General features: G+C 43.6%; 2 protein-coding genes across 2 annotated transcripts; one reads left to right on the plus strand and one right to left on the minus strand.

Moving 5' to 3' along the window:
• Window positions 1-298: 298 nt before the first annotated feature.
• On the minus strand, window positions 299-4,736 carry LOC136440702 (uncharacterized). The gene is made up of 4 exons (XM_066436802.1): window positions 4,592-4,736; window positions 4,038-4,080; window positions 3,651-3,803; window positions 299-3,419 (listed from the first exon to the last, which is right to left on the minus strand). Exons 3-4 carry the CDS (start codon window positions 3,691-3,693, stop codon window positions 1,885-1,887), a joined length of 1,578 nt encoding a protein of 525 aa, XP_066292899.1. The 5' UTR covers window positions 3,694-3,803; window positions 4,038-4,080; window positions 4,592-4,736; the 3' UTR covers window positions 299-1,884.
• Window positions 4,737-5,736: 1,000 nt separating this feature from the next.
• Window positions 5,737-16,891, plus strand: LOC136440217 (coiled-coil domain-containing protein 57-like). The gene is made up of 18 exons (XM_066436111.1): window positions 5,737-6,337; window positions 6,783-6,916; window positions 7,507-7,717; window positions 8,320-8,477; window positions 8,670-8,744; window positions 8,857-8,917; window positions 9,080-9,219; window positions 9,736-9,894; window positions 10,587-10,749; window positions 11,448-11,582; window positions 11,994-12,201; window positions 12,604-12,798; window positions 13,050-13,150; window positions 13,447-13,647; window positions 14,789-14,848; window positions 15,015-15,249; window positions 15,613-15,800; window positions 16,520-16,891. Exons 1-18 carry the CDS (start codon window positions 6,059-6,061, stop codon window positions 16,874-16,876), a joined length of 3,060 nt encoding a protein of 1,019 aa, XP_066292208.1. The 5' UTR covers window positions 5,737-6,058; the 3' UTR covers window positions 16,877-16,891.
• Window positions 16,892-17,768: the final 877 nt, after the last annotated feature.

The raw sequence follows: 17,768 nt of genomic DNA on the forward strand, positions 1-17,768 counted from the left end.
CGAAACAAACGAACAAGTTTCTCAGCACACTGCGACCTCCCGCTGACCCAGCCGCTGACCTATCCGACACGTGTTTACCCACCTGTTTCAACCATGTGTGCATCCTGTCAACAAACACACGAAGATAAGAACGTTAACCAATCACTGTCGCCCTCGGAGGCATTGTTACATCCCTAACTCGATCTTATGACCTTTGCTTTAAACACATGAGAGATACGCTGCTTACCGTCATTGGTCTTTTATTGGCGTCAATACGACTTCTAACGCATCTTGCCCCTGTTTTTTCCTTTATCAACTTTTGTGGTTGTGATCGCTTCGATCTGATAAGGCAGACAGTACAAACAGTACTGAATTCTGGAAAGGAAGTTTGATACGTCCTGTGACGAAAAAGCAGTTAGCTAACGTCACTGAAACACCCATGTTTACGACAATGTTGCTGACAGCATCACAAGTAAGGCTGCTGATCAGCAAACAACAGGCTTCCACAAACAACTTTTTTTCTTCATTTTTTTATTGCGAAACGTATACTGTATACTTTTCTATGCACCCTATGTTAATCCCTTGAAAAAGTACAAAAATACGACAGGGTCATCACATTTGAAACTCGATGCCTAAAGGAATGGCGTTAAAATGGAATGCTACAAAACCTCACACAAAGCGGTTACAAATATCAAATTACACCTCGTTAACAATTTCTATAATATAACATTTCCGTTGTGACATTATTACATGTACATTCTCCCGACGGGAATAGAGAGGATGTATCTCAACACCACAACAGTATAACGGAACTCTTAACGGAAGACTCGATAATCAGATTGTCATCCAAAATTGTATAGTTGTAATTATTGCAGGGTGTGTACTGCTCTGATGCAACGTACTTGGAGTCACGTACAATACAGTCATAATACAATATAGGCTGTCCTTTTGTGCAACGCAATTGCAGCTCCAACAGATACGTTCACAGTATCATATTGTACAAGTTGATAAATGGTACATACACAATCTCAAACAACTGATGCCTCTCTCCCTTTCAAACACAAACATGAATCTAAAGGAGTACACATGAAATTGAACCAAATGATAAAATAGAAACATTGAAACATGAATGCACAGGAGTCACACCTAGAAAAAATACTGACAAAATATTAAACAAAATATATTCATAATGGAAACAAACTACAAGTGAAGTGGAACAATAAAAATCATCACGAATGTTATGTTTGCTATAACTTTCTCAAGCCACTGACAAAGAAGAAATCTACTCTTTCTACAGTGGGATACTGACTTATACGTATGTACAACAAATAGACAAATAAAGGGCTAACCAACTGATATAAAAATAGAATATTCCTTTTCCTTTGCCCACGTAATTTAGCAAAAAATTCTGAGTAAGCCCTAGCACCCTGGCCTTAGGAGAGATTTATACATACAATTGCAAATGCATTGTAGTTACATTAAACTGCATACTACTGATCAGTAGTATCTAATACACAAATGCACCGTAGTATTCGGAAGAAAGTTAGAGAAGGGTTTTAGTAAGATCTGGTTTAGAGTTTGCTGATATCAACAAACAACTCTCTACATATGAATTAATTCCCTTTTTCAGAATTCCACTAATTGATATGTACACCTTATTCGTTGAACTATTCTATACAGTATAAAGATAGCACATATTCCTATTGTGTGATAATGCCAACTAAATGACATGCGCATCCACCTAACCATCACTAGGTTCTTCCATTATCACTAGGCACTGACACGCCCTGACAACCATACACTGTCTCTGACACACCCTGACAACCATCGATTACTGGCCTGCCTCGCCCTGGCAACCGTCAAAGGGCACTGATATGTCCTGAAAAAACGATCTTTTAAACGAGATCAAGCCAAAGCAATTTTGCACTCCCTCCACACGTTTTCAAACACCTCGGCAACTTCTGTGACCGAGAATGTGAATTTCACTGCATCAGGGGAAACCTGTTCTAGCATTGACGTGATCCTTTCATCAAGCACGGCAAAGTTAGGATGTCTACGGCCATAAAGAGTTTGTGCGACTTTGTAGGCTTTGTACGCCGGGTCCCTCCCCGACCCTCTCACACATGCTGCCGTCTCACCCAACAACATAAACAGATTTGCAATTTTCTTGTGCTTCCTGCCATACTTTGGGAACAGTATATCAAACGCTGCATGTAGGAGCTCTATCGTCTCTTTGGTCTGTCGCAGAGCTAGATGCATTTTTGCCAGAGACTTGTAACACAGACCCAAGTGAGGATGATCCTCGCCAAAGTCTCTAAGTAGCAACGGTTTCATTTTCTCACATTCTTCGATAGCGTTTCTTATCAGTTCAACGTCTTTCGCGCAAGCGGCTGCCATTCTTTGTTCGTTTATGACGTTGACAGGGTAGCGGTAACTGATGGGGGATATCATGCTACGTGCTCGTCGATAACACTCTAGGGCACTTTCATTCTGACCTGTCTCCTCATAGTACCGACCCAAGAAAGAATAGTACCTCATCTGCCTGTACTTCGTCATGCGACCGAAAGCCGGCGCTTTTTCGCAGAGCTCGAGTAACTGTCGAGCTTGGTCGAACTTGCCCTGGTCTAAACATGCTCTCGACTCACTCAGCGAGACCCCTAAGTACGACACACAATCTTCGTTACTCACTTGTCTCTGTTTGTTTACGTGGCTTAAGATTTTTTTCGCCAGTGAGAACGCCGTGCGAGCGTTTTGGAGGTTACCCTTCTTTCTTTCAAAGTCGCCGATGGCTCTATATACCTTAGCCAAGGCTACGTCATCTGGTGTCAGTACAGAGACGTCTAACTCGTACTTTGTGCAAGTTTGAGTCAAACGAAACGCCACCGACACCTGTCCCATACGACAGAAACAATACGCAATGTGAAGCGCTAGGTCAAAGTCAAGCAACTCCTCCTTATCCAAAGACTTAAGATAGTCATAGAAGGTCTTAACGTGTGGAAGGAGTTCCTTGCCTTTCTGCCAACTGTCGTCATCTATGGTATCGTACACGTTACCTACACATTGAGCCATGTGCATAAGTGACACCTGTTTACCTCTAGATGACAGATGATCCCAAACATCCTTAACCTTTGCGGTCAAGTACACCCGATTTTTCTCAACCTTGACTAGGGGCTCTACAACCTCTATCAGTGTGTTGTACATCTCCCGGATCGATCCTTTACTGCCCCTCCCCCATTTCCTAGCCTGGAATAACAGTTGTTCGATAAAACTACGGGGAAGCTCTACGTCCGGGGAACAACAGGCCAGGACTTCTACGACCTTACACAAGGCAGGGCGGACCTGGAGCTGCGCCTGGAGATGGCGGAGAGCAGGCGGCAGAGGAGGACGTCTTGTACCCCTTCCGTCACTTTTGGGGCTGAAAAGTCCTGCTTCTGAAGTTCCTATAAGAGTTAAATAACAATTGGTACGACAGAAACATAACCGTGTACATCAAAGTACATATAACATCGAAAAAGCTTTCTAACAGCACCTTTATTTTCTTTTGATTCTTCTCACTTTCATCAACATATATGATCACATTGATGGTACATAGTTAGATACGGCGGAGCAAGTGTCAATCGGTTTTGTGCTACATTTCTTAGTAAACAATTTCAAAGCAGCGTTGAACTGACCTTCATCTACCCAATCACTACTGGGGAGCTTACAGATGCACATGGAGTTTTTTCTTCCAATCTGGACGTTTTGCAAGTTGCTGTTCAATATTGTGTACGTGATGTATGTCTTGTTGACCACGGTTGGACCGCCCGAGGCACTCTCCTCAGTTTCTGATGAAAAATAAATAGTTATGGTTGGTATTTCTTGGCAGGTATATTTGCTTTGTCTTATATTTTTCATATACTGTTTTTTTCATATATTCTTTTTTTACCGTCTTATACAATAAAACTTCTAGAATTTCGGAAACAAAACAGGAAAGCCTCAGAATTAGTAACATTGTGTAAAGTTAATGACCCATCAATGTCAATCCTTAGAACTATAGATCCATCCAAGTGCTCACACACCTAGCGAAGACTCGAGCTCGTCTTCTGTGCTTGAGCCGCCACCCTTGGTGAAAAACGTTCAAAAAAATATGACATGAATAAAATGAAGCAGCTTAACCATACAATATCAATGATACCCCCACTGTCTACCGGAAACTGCAAATTTATTCATACAAATTGTGTAATTCTGTGTAGTGCACAACCAACGAAACATTAAAGGTTTTGTTCTTTCAGTCATAACAAATTAATTATAATTGACGTGGAATTACGAAATAACTCTTGTATCAGTCGCTCTTTGAGGTTGACTGCATGTATACATGTAACAGCTACATGTACAGACACAAGTTCAACGTTGACGCTCAGTATAATATGCACATACAGGTATCCTGAAATATACTTATTCATGTCTAGAATTTTAGACTGTGTTAAAATGTACAAAAGCTAGATATCACAAGTTTTAAAAAAACTAAAAAAATGCGATACAGTAGCCGTCGAATAAAATGGAGGTTAGAAAGGTCACCACATATACCAGACATATACAAACAAGCATGGTAAGATGTAGTTCATTATTTTACCGGTGGGTGTCTCTTTTGACGCGTGTCCCTGGTATGATGACTTTGCTTCCGGCGTTTTTGGCGTGGGCTGTCTGACGAACTTGCCGTCGTGTCCTCGGTTGACCTGAGTCTTTTGAAAATAAATTTGTATGTAACGTCTGGATCTCTCCGAGTGACGTACAAGGTACACAGTTTGTGCTAACAATGTCACACAGGTTGATTACACGTATATACATGTACATGTACACTACAGATACAGATAAAGATACAGAGCAAAATTTGTGTGGCCTTGGAGGCACTTCACCCTACCTTTGAGGAGATTCTGAGAATATTCCTTACCTTCTTGGGTTCAACATTGTCTTCCCGTCTCTCCTGACGTGGTCCTAGGCGTATGTTGTTGTCGTCCGACCCGCCATTGTTTCCAGACCCTTCTTCCTCCCGCGTCTCAGCTCCAGTCCCAGACCGCCCGGCTTGTTTCCTACCGTCCTGACGCGGAACTCTGGACATCAGTTCACTGACGGTCCCGCGGACTGTTTCCGAAGCTACTCACGATTCTTTTAACTACTGAAACAACGCTAAAAACGCCAGAACTGAGCTGTAGCGCAAACACAACCAACCCTTGCTGGCTGTTTGGATCTGGAATGACTGTAGTTTTGACTGCGTAGGCCCTGTTGTGAAACTTTGGGCAATCCCCCACCTCAAGTCAGATAAAAACATTTAACCAAGCAGCGCCTTACCAGCACACTTAGCGTCCTCTATATCGTGGCTATGCAGCAATAATCATCTGTGAAACCATCGATGACCTTTGGAATGGTAACAATTACCACAATTTTGCTGAAAATGTAGCAATATAGACGCGACCCTGCCACCCGACACTATTATCCTATAATAGTCACGCGCTTTTTGAGTCAGTGGATAGGAATGTATGCAAGGGGGAATCCCCGATAGGTAAAGAACGGGCGATGCCAGTGGGTCTGTGGTACCCTATTTCGAGCGTTCATCGCTTCCATCTTCATCTAGGTAGCATTCTATACATTTCATCTTACTTTCAGAAAGTCCTGGTTTCTTACGGCAATACCGAAAAACTATATGGCATGCCACCTGTTCCACCACAACCACCTGTAAGATCTGCATGTTTCATATGATCCGCAAGGCGGCGCTGCAATCAGTAACACAGGTCAGAGTTCACCAAGGCGCTCGATTCAAAAAGCCAAACTCGTCGCCAGGATTTTTGACATCTTCAACAACAACAACAACAACAACAACGGAATTTTCGACACGATCTGACTCTAATCCCCAAGAAACTTTATGTTTCTGTCTTAGGCATGCTGGAAAGGGTCTCTATTAAGATAGGTATGACCCAGAACTTGGCGAAAACTTGGAATGATGAGGGGAGGTGAACCGCCCCTCCCCCTTAAAATTTAAAAAAAAAGTCACAACTGAGGACCAGAAGAAGACAATCTTTGGTTCCGTCGCATCTGTAAGACAATGGCACAACGAATAGAACCTCCTGAGGGATCCCTGCGTGAACTAGCAGAGCAGAAGGAACGAGAATGGAGAGAAATCCAAGAACTTCGGGTCGAGACTTTAGATGCTGCTTACAAACAAAAGGACAAAGACCTGAACGAGGAAAAGGCCAAGTTTCAAAAGCTGAAGGAAGACTTTAAGTACAACTTAAGACTCCTCGAGGAGAGGGATAAGGAACTGGAGAGGTATGACGCCGTCTTCGCCGAGCTGAGGGCAAAGGAGAATGCCAAAAATGCGGAAGTGAGTTGAGCATGAAAGTTCACCTGTGTTGGTAAACAGTACATAATTGTTTGGGCTGTTAAAAAAAAAAACTGCAGAGCTAGGGAGTTGGAGGAGACCGGATTCCAAGCATCTGGCCTAGGAACTAGGGAGGGTTTGGAGTAATTTTGACCAGGAACTAGGGTCTGTTTCATTTTGGACCAGGAACTAGGGAGGGTTTGAGCAATTTCTGGATTGGAACTAGGGTAGGGACAAAACCAGATTCTGAAAAAATCTGTGTGATATGTTCAAGTTTGCCATTGCTAACTGTTAGCAACTTGTAAATTTTTGCACTCTTGCATACGCCAATGATTGACTGAACCTGTTCCCAAGTTTTCAACATACTGTCATACTGAGCTTTCTGACTTCTAACCCAAGTGTAGCCAAGCACAAACCCATTGTCGCCGTTTCTCCAATTCTAACACAGATAAGTGAGCTGAAGATCAAGCAGGATGAGCTGCGGACGGCTGTGAGTCGTGAGGAGGCGGCTCGAGCAGAGCTACAGAAACATTATCAGCACAGGCTCAGGGAACAGCAGCAGGACCTGGACAAGTTCAGGAGGTGAGGACTTTTTATGATTCCATACTAGTACATACATCATGAGTTAGGAGACATGATATTCTTACAATAGGCTTTTTTTCATCATGCACAACAGTATTTTGTACATTATGGAGCATGGCAGTATATGAAGCAAAAAAATTGACTTTTACTTGTCCTGTTTACGTTTACTTGTCCTGGTTCGACTGTCACCATTGAGTCTTACCGTGCCAGGTTGGAGGCCTGCCTGCCTTAGCCTGGGACCTCCCCCCCCCCCTACTTTGCCCCTCGCAGGGTCATCTATTGCAGTTGAAGTTTAATGCAGAGTTAAATAAAGAAGTGAACGTGACAAACAGAAAAATGTAGGAGGAAAAATATGTATAAAAACAAAAGATACAGAAACTAAGAAAGTAGATAACAAAAGAAAGAAGCAGAATTGCTCGTTAGTAATGGAGTGCTACTTGACTTACAAGCACATTTCAGAATACATCGTACGTGTTAAACTACTCCGTAATGAAGTTGCCTTTTTGCACCAAATCTGTATTGCTTACGAGAAGGTTACAACGATCCCAAAAACGCAGTGCAGTAATTTATAACTTCCTGTTGTTGTTTAGTTTGAAGGAAGCGGAGGTGAAGAGAGAGCGAGAGGAGTTTGAGAAGTTTAAGCGCGACCTTGAGCGGAGCCTTCAGGAAGTGGAGGCCGACCTTGACGCACAGAAACGCGAACTCACCACGGGGTTCGACGAGGCGCTACGGAGACGCGAGCACGAGTTCCGGAAACAAGCTGATGAGATGAGCAACACGGTCCTGGCGCACGAACTCAAGGTCGATAATGTCCTTGTCAATCATGAAATAAACTAGAAGACAAATTTTCCATACTTGTGCAAATTCATTACCGTAAAACTTAAAACTTTTGTGGTGTTTTTATTTTCCCGTTTTTTGCTATGACTTGACTTATGACTTTATGACTTTATTATATGCATTTCCACTGTATTACTGCACTATTATGTGTTGTTCCAACTGTGAATCTAAAACACATTGCAAAAGTCTCCTTTTTCCTTTTCTACCACAAAATGGACCCACCTCGAAAATAAAGGAATTTACAGTATCTCTTGACTGTCTTCCATTTCTGGAATCCTCCCTAAATTTTGTAAGGAAAGTAAAGAAATCACAACTCTTCATGTTGAAAATTCAGGAAAAATTTAAATTTTCAGCAGAATAACCCTTGTCATTCCATACTACTGGATCAGATAGTACACAGGTACAGAATAGCATTGTGCTTGTCAGCAGATGGAACAAAAGGGTTAACTTGAAGGCCATTTTCTTGACAAAGTCATGCACTTGTAACCTCTGCCACTCCTATATTGCATGAAGGAGAAAGATCACCAATGATTCCATGTTTTGAAACTCTCCACATATTCACACAGGTAAAACTGCTGTCCAAGGAGCTTGAGATGGTGCGATCAGCCAGTGAGAAGCAGAACACAGAGCTACAACACACAGACCAGAACATACAACAGCTACAGAAGGCCCTCAAGCAGAAAGAGTGGGAACTGCAGGATGTTACAAGCATCAAAAATGCCAGGTCAATACTTCATTTTGTAACTACGAACAATGTCTTAAAGTTTGTATCGACACAGAACAATGTGTTGTAATTCACAAAAAAGTCAAGATTTAGCCGCTGAATTCAATTGAGGCGTGTACTCAATTGTCTTTTTGCTGGAAAATTCTGAGGTATCTAAAATTATCTAAACCAATTTTGTCCTTGTGTCTACAGGATAGAAGAGCTTGAAAAACAGATGAAACAGATGGAGGTGAAGATGCAAAGGCTACAGGAGGAGTTTCAGAGAAAGTGAGACGGACAGTTAACATGACATTAGAGTGTTTGCAGTTCTATTTGACTTTTACATTTCTGTTTTTTTTTAATACTACAAAATTTAAGAATGAATGTTGTTTTTATCTAGACATGCAGATGTGGACAGATATGCAAGGGAGAAGGAAACTGCTCTTACTGCTGCAAAGGAGGTCAGTATAGAAGCATCCTTGACTATCCTGTCTTAGAATATCAGTTGGCTACTAGTGGCGTGGGGTAAAAGACCCCAAAATAAGTCAACAACCTAGATATGAATAATGTCATGATGGTATCAATTTATGTAACTCTATCAATCTTTTTTCTTTTTTTCACAGGCCCATGCAGAAAGAGAGAGGGCCCTGGAAGAATCCTTGAGGGACCTCCAAACCCAACTGGAGACCAAAGATGTGGAGCTCAGGAGACAGGCATGGAATCTTCAAGATGTCATCAAGGACAAAGACATGGTCCTGGAAAAGTATGCCTTATCTTTTTAACCTATATATTGATTTGCCATGACTGAGATACATCTGTCCCTTTAAAACAGGATCATGTCCAAGTCTAAGGACTAGAAATGAGATTGAGCAGACCACACTTATTGAAAAAAAGCAGGGATCCTTCCCGGTGTGAGTGGTTCAAAACCTAGAGTTCTATGGCCGCGCATGGGGCCATTGTCATATTGAGGTCACCTGCACGCCAAATGGCAGTCGCTCCAGACCCTTGCGATTCAGCCCTGCCAAATGTGCGCTCCTCACAATTCAGCCCCTGGCTGGCAAGAGAGAGTAGTTGGCCTACCCAATAATAAAAAAAATATTTTTAAAATTACAAAAATTATGTTTGCCACTCAATTTTGATTAGTCTTGTCAGAGAATTGACTTAAGTACCTGTTTTTGTTTAAAATCTTATTGAAAATAGGGTAAAGTGTAGGACGCTTTCAAGCTTCATTTGAGTGTGAGCTCGACCAAAGTAAGTAAAGTAAGTTGAAATTTTCTAGATTCCAGCAGGAGATCTCTGACCTGAAGACCCGTGGCGAGGCCCAGGTGACAGAGTTGTCCAGGAACTCTGTAGCACGGGACATGGAACTACAGGTCCTGCGGGAACAGACCACCAGTCTGAAGGAAGAACTGCTGACCAGGAAAGTGGATATAGACAGGTGACTTATCATTAACGCACTATTAACTAACTAACTAGATTTGCGACTTAGCAAGATCTCAATATACCTTAAAAATACAAGTAATTATCATGACAACCTAGCAGTCAACTTTTGAATAAATATTGAAAATGATGATTCTGTAATAAGATTAATAAATCACAAGTTGCTTAAGTGGCCCCTTCTCTCGGAAAGGAGGAAGGACACCCATCTCACCACTTTATGCGAGCTAGTGTGCAAGCATATTAATATAAACACTGACAATAATGAAAGCTCATCTGTGTTGGTAGTAATCATAATACAATGCTAAACAGTGACAGTGGGCGTTATAAACTTCCTGGCACGTTTGACCAATTGCTGACGTCACGTATCCGCAATGACACGTGTCAATAAAGTCACGTGTCTGTAACTCTCGCGAGTTTACGTTCGGCAGTGTTTGGTCATTATTGATCCTGAAGAAGGCGACAGTGGTCATCGAAAATTTGATCTGTGAATACCTTAGTGTTGGAATAAACACTGACAGTTTACTTAAACCAGCCCAGGGTTGCACACGTTGAGTCGTTACGTGCTGGAGGCCTGCCCACCCTAGCCCGGGACCTCAACTCTCCCCTACTTTGCCCCTGATGGGGTTATTCAAAGGTATCACCGATGTAGATGAAATCTGATACAAAATTGACTGTTATTTGATATTGTAGATACAAGAAAGACTTGACGTTAGCCCTAGAGAGAGAGTCGTCGCTGGAGCGGGCTAAGGCCCAACTGGAGCTGGACTGGCAGAGAAGGGGGGAGGACATGGAGAGACTTCAGTACCAGAAATCTGAGGAACTCATACACAACCTCACTCAGGCCAGGGATGAGGTAGACATTTCATCTGCAGTCACTTTCTTTGCATTGTTTTTGAAAATTACTTAGATCTTGCAAAATTATGGTGTGGAATAATCTGATTGACAGGAATTGACTTTTCTTTCCTTTCAGAATGTACAAAAACATGCAAATTTTAAAGAACTAGAACCACTTTAGCTTGCTGAATAGCTAGTCCTCCACTGGTAGTGACAGAAAAGACGCAGATGTTATGTACAGAATGTAAAGTTTCAATTTACGGTCAGGTGAGGGACAAAAGTCGGGATTCAAACTCACGCCTTATAGGGCGTATTCACGTGACGTCATCACCCTTGCCCTCCGTGGGCGGCCATTTTGGGGTCCATCCCTGCAGCGAAGTTTCTTGGTGTCCGACGGTCTCTAAATTTCCAAGGAATGCGAAGTTGTCTGATCGTTGTTTTATTATGCAAAGAGTCTCCAGCCTCACATGACATACAAAAATCCAATTTCACCTACTGGAAATGACGTTTTGAAGGGAAATTGAATGGCGTAGAAAACATCTGCCATTTCTACAGAGAGTTCCATAGGGCTCCACTATCAAGTGGACCCCAAAATGGCCGACAGTGCTCGTTGCTAGGGGGAGGGTCACGTGACTGAATACGCCCTATAGGTTCAGAGACAGAGTTGCTCGCCTCTAGACCATACTATGCTGGAACTGTTGCTGCTATTTTCTCCAGGCTGTTGCAGCAGTGAGAGAGAAGGACCGTGAGTTAGAACAGAGGGAGGACCTGGTGAGGATCCTGACACAGGACAGGGACCGGGCACTGGCCACACTAAGGAGACACGGACTACAGGCGGACACACACATCCCGGTACGTCTCAACACATCTCCACTCTGATACGATAGCTTCCTACTCCAGTGTAACATTGGCAGGTGTATTTTCTATATATCCTTGCCATGTTTCAACTATAGCTCCTGCAGTATGAAATCATTATTGTCAACATTGTTTTTTAGCTTTAATCTAATACCATGATAATTGAATTTTGTTAACTCTTGGTAACACAAAAAAGGTTAACAAACCCAACTAGTCAACTTTACAATGTTGGTGAAAAAGGAACATACACATCACTTTGTGGCTCTGATACAAAACCCTGTTCTGTAAAGATACACTCAAATGTTTTGGCAACACATGTCCCATAAATATCAGCATTTTTTAGTTAGATCTGCTGTTACAAATTCCAACTGAAAAGATTAAATGCAGATCTCCCTTTTTTTTCCATAGACCAAAGAAGACTCCCCTGAGCAGACAGACCCGGACCTGTCAGCCTCGGAACAAATCCAGCAGCTGCAGCAGCAGAACCAGAGTCTGAAGGCTGTCATTCATCAGATGAGGCAACAGATGGAGCAACTGGGTGGGGAGATGGCAGCACCAACAGCCAATCAGATCCAAGGGGTTGTATCACATGATGAACATGGACCAATCACGGCAGGTATGTGTGATGTCATGATTGGCCAATCAGATCCAAGGGGTTATTTCACATGATAAACATCACTGCAGGTATGTATGATGTCATGATTGTCCAATCAGATGGAGGGGGATATGTCACATGATAACCATGAACCAATCACTGCAGGTAAGTGTAATGTGATGATAACCCAATAAGATGCCAGTGGTTGTATCACATGATCAACATGGACCAACCACTGCAAGATGTTATGTAATTTGATATTTAGCCAATAAGATGCCGGGGTTTGTGATACATCATCCACATACACCAATCACTACAGGGATGTATGATGTTGATTAGCCAATAAGACGCAAAGGGTATCTTAGATATGGTAACTACAGTTCAACCCATTCTCACTGCCTTTCACATGTGTTTGTACTTTAGACTATGTAAAGTCCCTGGAAGCAGAAGTCCGAGTGCTGAAGGCTAAGAACAGACAGCTGGCTGGGCAGGTGGAGGATGCCTCTTCAGCTGCAAGACAGCTGGGAACAGCTGCACCAGGTGCTGGGGTCGAGAAGCCTGTGTCAGCTGACAATGCCTACCTCAGAGCACACATCAAGGAACTCAATGACACCATTGGTGAGGAGCTGTGTACTAAGGTGTATTTTTGGTAACACCAAAGGGGTGGAGCCTTTGTAGTAAAGTTTGTAGCCAGCACTATTGAATGATTCGGAATGTGCATTCCCTTGAAGTTGAAAGGATTTTAATTGTTCAAGATTACTCAAAAGCTGATTTTATGCAATATGCGTCACAGATAGAGGTACTTATGATTGTGGCAATAAACTTGTATGTTTTGTAGATTTTTGTTGCTTATATTTTGTGCCTGACAGGTGGTTTGAGAGTGGATAAGGTGTCATCCCAGGCTCAGCTGAAGAAACAACAGGCCCGGATCCCCCATCTGGAGGGCCAACTGGCACAGCTACAGCAAGAGGTGGGGAGAAAATAACTTTGAATCGTACAGTTTAACTAACTGCAAAAAGACTCTTGCTATTACTGTAAATGCATTTAAGTTTACATGGTGTTTTTAAGTTCGCGGCAGCACTATAGTCACATACTGCTACAGTATTGGACAAAAATATTTGCGGTGGTTTTAAGTTTGCGGTGAAACGGTCGCCGCGAAAACAGCGAACAGAAAATCACCGCAAACATTTCTACATTTACAGTAATTGTTACAAAACTGTTTTTGGCTTCTGTGATCTGAAAGATGATGATTTTGTTTTTTGTCAGGCGAGACAGAAGCAAGTTGAGAATGACCAGCTGCAGTACGACCTGGCAGCGCAGTCCAAGCGAGCTGCAGCAGAGACGGCAGCACTCCGCAGCCGCGTGACCGACCTGGAGCTCCAGCTGGCAGAGACCAGGAAGGAAGCAGACGAGTACTACAGGGGAGGGCTGCAGAGGAACCTGGAGGCAACCGCACTGGGTAACCAGGTGGGTTAGTGGGGAGGGGACATGGAGGCCATGGCACTGGGTAACCAGGTGGGTTAGTGGGGAGGGGACATGGAGGCCATGGCACTGGGTAACCAGGTGGGTTAGTCACTTAGTGGGGAGGGGACATGGGACATGGAGGTTACTATACTGGGTAACCAGGTGGGTTAGTGGGGAGGGGACATGGAGGCCATGGCACTGGGTAACCAGGTGGGTTAGTCACTTAGTGGGGAGGGGACATGGGACATGGAGGTTACTATACTGGGTAACCAGGTGGGTTAGTGGGGAGGGGACATGGAGGCCATGGCACTGGGTAACTAGGTGGGTTAGTGGGGAGGGGACATGGAGGCCATGGCACTGGGTAACCAGGTGGGTTAGTGGGGAGGGGACAGGGAGGTCACTGTACTGGGTAACCAGGTGGGTAAGTGGGGAAGGGACAGGGAGGTCACTTTACTGGTTAACTAGGTGGGTTAGTGGGGAGGGGACAGGGAGGTCACTGTACTGGGTAACCAGGTGGGTTAGTGGGGAGGGGACAGGGAGGTCACTGTACTGGGTAACCAGGTGGGTTAGTGGGGAGGGGACAGGGAGGTCACTGTACTGGGTAACCAGGTGGGTTAGTGGGGAGGGGACAGGGAGATCACTGTACTGGGTAACCAGGTGGGTAAGTGGGGAGGGGACATGGAGGCCATGGCACTGGGCAACCAGGTGGGTTAGTGGGGAGGGGACATGGAGGCCATGGCACTGGGTAACCAGGTGGGTTAGTGGGGAGGGGACAGGGAGGTCACTGTACTGGGTAACCAGGTGGGTTAGTGGGAGGGGACAGGGAGGCCACCGCACTGGGTAACCAGGTGGGTTAGTGGGGAGGGCACATGGGACATTGAGGTCACTGTACTGGGTAACCAGGTGGGTAAGTGGGAAGGGGACATGAAGAGTATTGTATCAGGTGGCTAACCAGATGGGTTAGTGTAGATAGAGACATGGGACATACAGGTTGCTGTACTGGGTAACCAGGTGGGTTATTAGCAGAGTGAGGTTCATTGCAAGGTGCATAATATAATGTTGCGGACATGAATTACAGATTTTATGTGTATTGGCCTGTTCACAGAGTCTTAGGACATACTGATTTCTGGAATTGTTGTTACAGATATCCTCACTAAAGATTGACCTGGCTTCAGGGAAAACTGCATCAATGGGCCCAGAACAGGTCAGTTATGTTTGCCAATAAACAAATTCCGTACACTTCAGCATATACTTGTGGTATGCATTAAGAATGATGTCTGTAAGTATGCAGCTCAATTTACAGCTGATACATTCGATTCATATTGTGTGCAAAAAGTTATAATTTGATTGTTATTCTTTTCTTATGACAGTCGCTTCTTGTCAAGGAACTCCAAGGGGAAATTCAAAGTCTCAGGCAGCAGCTGTCAGGTGCTGCTGGTCATGCGACCGCCAAGCAGCCAATGAGAAGCCGAGGAGGGTCAGAGGTCGTTGAACTGAGGAGGAAGCTGAAGGGAGCGGCCCAACACATCGGTCAGCTGGCCAAGGAACGCCAACAGCTGATCGAACTGGGCAACAGGCTCAGGGCAGAGTTGGCCAGAGCCACCGGTCAGTTATCTTGACCACTTAAACTTCTCTTTTCTTTGTACAAATTAAAGTTACTCAAAATCACCAGAATCACTTCTTCCTTTTGCCAAGTCTTGTATGTACACTTAAATCTTGAAAATCTATTTGGAAGATTTTAGTGGTTCTTGTCCTAAGTAAAAAGTCCTACTTCAATGTTTCTCATTGGCAGAGGTAATAATTGCATAATAAACGTACATGTACTCGTAATGAATTTGCTTCAAATTAAGATGTTTTTGAAAGGACATCCTTAATTTGGTTTTTGAAAGAAATAAAGTATATTGCACATGTATATAATAATCCGTCTATCATGAAGTGTACATGACTTGTATATCTATTGCCATGCAGGTGGAGGAATGCCATCATCAAATGGTGTAACAGGTGCAGCAGCTGACAGACAGCTGCCATCAGAACGCGCAGCAGGTGTGGCAGGTGCCAGGTCACCTGATGACAGAGACAGGTCCAGGAGGCTTGGAGAGGAGTACAAAAACAAACTGGGGGAGCTGGAGAAACTGCAGTACCAACTCACCCAGCAGGTGGAGCCACTCGCTATTGCTACATACACATGTACTAGTATATAACTTGTTCAGAAATGTTAAAGATTTGATTTTGTGATGGTGTAAACTTAAGGCTCACAATCAATCACTCACTAACTCACTATCCAGTTTTCCTTCATGCAACATGAGCATAATTTCATATTTGATAATAGCTTGTACCTTCATAGAAGAACTTAATTGCGTGACTATTGTAGCAGGTACAAAGTATGGCAACAACAGTAAACATAGAACAAGACATAAGTAAATTGGAATAAAACTATTCACTACAACAAAATGACTATCTTAGGTTTTACCTGATTCAAGTTGGGCTAATTTTGAGTATCATTATTTTTTCTGATAACAAAACAATCTTTTATGTATTTGCATATTTTAATACATAAGACTGACGAGGGATTATATTCAGTTCAGTTCAGTTCATCCTCTGTGAAGTGACACAAATGTCTCCACTCTACAGGTCCCTGTCAAGCATGACAGACCAGAGTTCATCATCTTAAAGACCCACATCATCTTCCATCACCTTCTTCTGTCAACGAGGGGCAACCATGCCTACGCTTCTCATTCAGTTTCCAAACGAAAACCATGCCGGCCATTTCCTCATGGTGCATAACAAAAATTGGTCTGCCAGTGACAAAGGGGCTAATGTAATCTCCCATTTCATCAATGAAAAATCTTACCCATAAGAACAAATCATTTTTCAGGAACTCCGGGTTGCTAAGCAACAGCTACAGCGTGAGCAGAGAGCGGCGGCCTGGGCTGTCGTGGAGTCTAGCGTGGAGCTGGAGTCAAACGGAGAGACCGCCGCACCAGAACAGCCTGCCCAACCATCCGCACCTGTCACAGGTCCTGCACAGTACCCTCCACATGGACCAACAGGTGTCAATCATCATTACTTAGCAGTCCTCATACCCCTCCTATCCCTTGACCTCTTTTTGGGTCGTTGGGGTTCCATGACTTACCCTCCACAGTACCCTCCACATGGACCAACAGGTGTCAATCATCATTACTTAGCAGTCCTCATAACCCTCCTGTCCCTTGACCTCTTTTTGAATCATTGAGGCACCATGACTAGTTTCTCTACTATCCTCCTCCACCTCACTCTGTCCTCTGCTGTGCTGCTATCATTTCTTCAGCATATAGGCTTAGTCCTGTCCATCCTGAACTTGTTGATACATGTGGTATTGATTCGTATTGTTTAATGGAGTGAAAAATCTGGCACGGTAGAAAGATTCTACTAACTGTAGCCTCAAATAGTAAGACGATAAACTCGTCTCACACTTTATTTCAGAAGAGGAAAAATGGCTTGTATCAAAAAGATGTAAAGATGTTGGAGAGAGGTTTCTCAGTTTCTACTGCTCTACATTTGTGGTTACAAATATCTCATGTTTGCTAAGTGCATTTGTCATGCAGCATCTTTATCTGTATTTTATTTTGCTTTGAAAGCTGTTCCTTGTGAGTCTACTCCAGTAGAAGACACAACAGGTGCTCAGCCAGGACCTCCTACCCCCAGTGGCCCTCCCCTGATAATGAGCATGTCCTCCTACAACGACACAGATCTGCAGGATGTGTGGAGACTCCTGGATGCCGGACAGAGCCCCACCTTCTCTACTCCTAGAGATGCACCTGGTCAGTTGGCATGGTCCGTCTTAAGTGGTCTGCGCACGCATGTGAGTGTGGTGTGTGTGTGCGTGAGTGCATGTGTGTATGTGCGTGTGTGTATGTGTGTATGTGTGTGTGCGTGCATGCGTGTATGTGTGCATGTGTGTGTGCATGCATGTGCTTAAGTGTGTGTGCATGCGTGTGCACGTGTGTGTATGAGTCTGTGTGTGTGTGACTTGAGTCAATACATTGTGGCTCTTAGCAGTGATATGAGATTGAGTAAAAAAGGCATGACAAATTCAGAAGGATTTTACTGCTAATATTTCTTGATGTCCTGTGTACACAATTTTA

Source organism: Branchiostoma lanceolatum, chromosome 8 (assembly GCF_035083965.1).
Source record: "Branchiostoma lanceolatum isolate klBraLanc5 chromosome 8, klBraLanc5.hap2, whole genome shotgun sequence".
Taxonomy (NCBI): domain Eukaryota; kingdom Metazoa; phylum Chordata; class Leptocardii; order Amphioxiformes; family Branchiostomatidae; genus Branchiostoma; species Branchiostoma lanceolatum.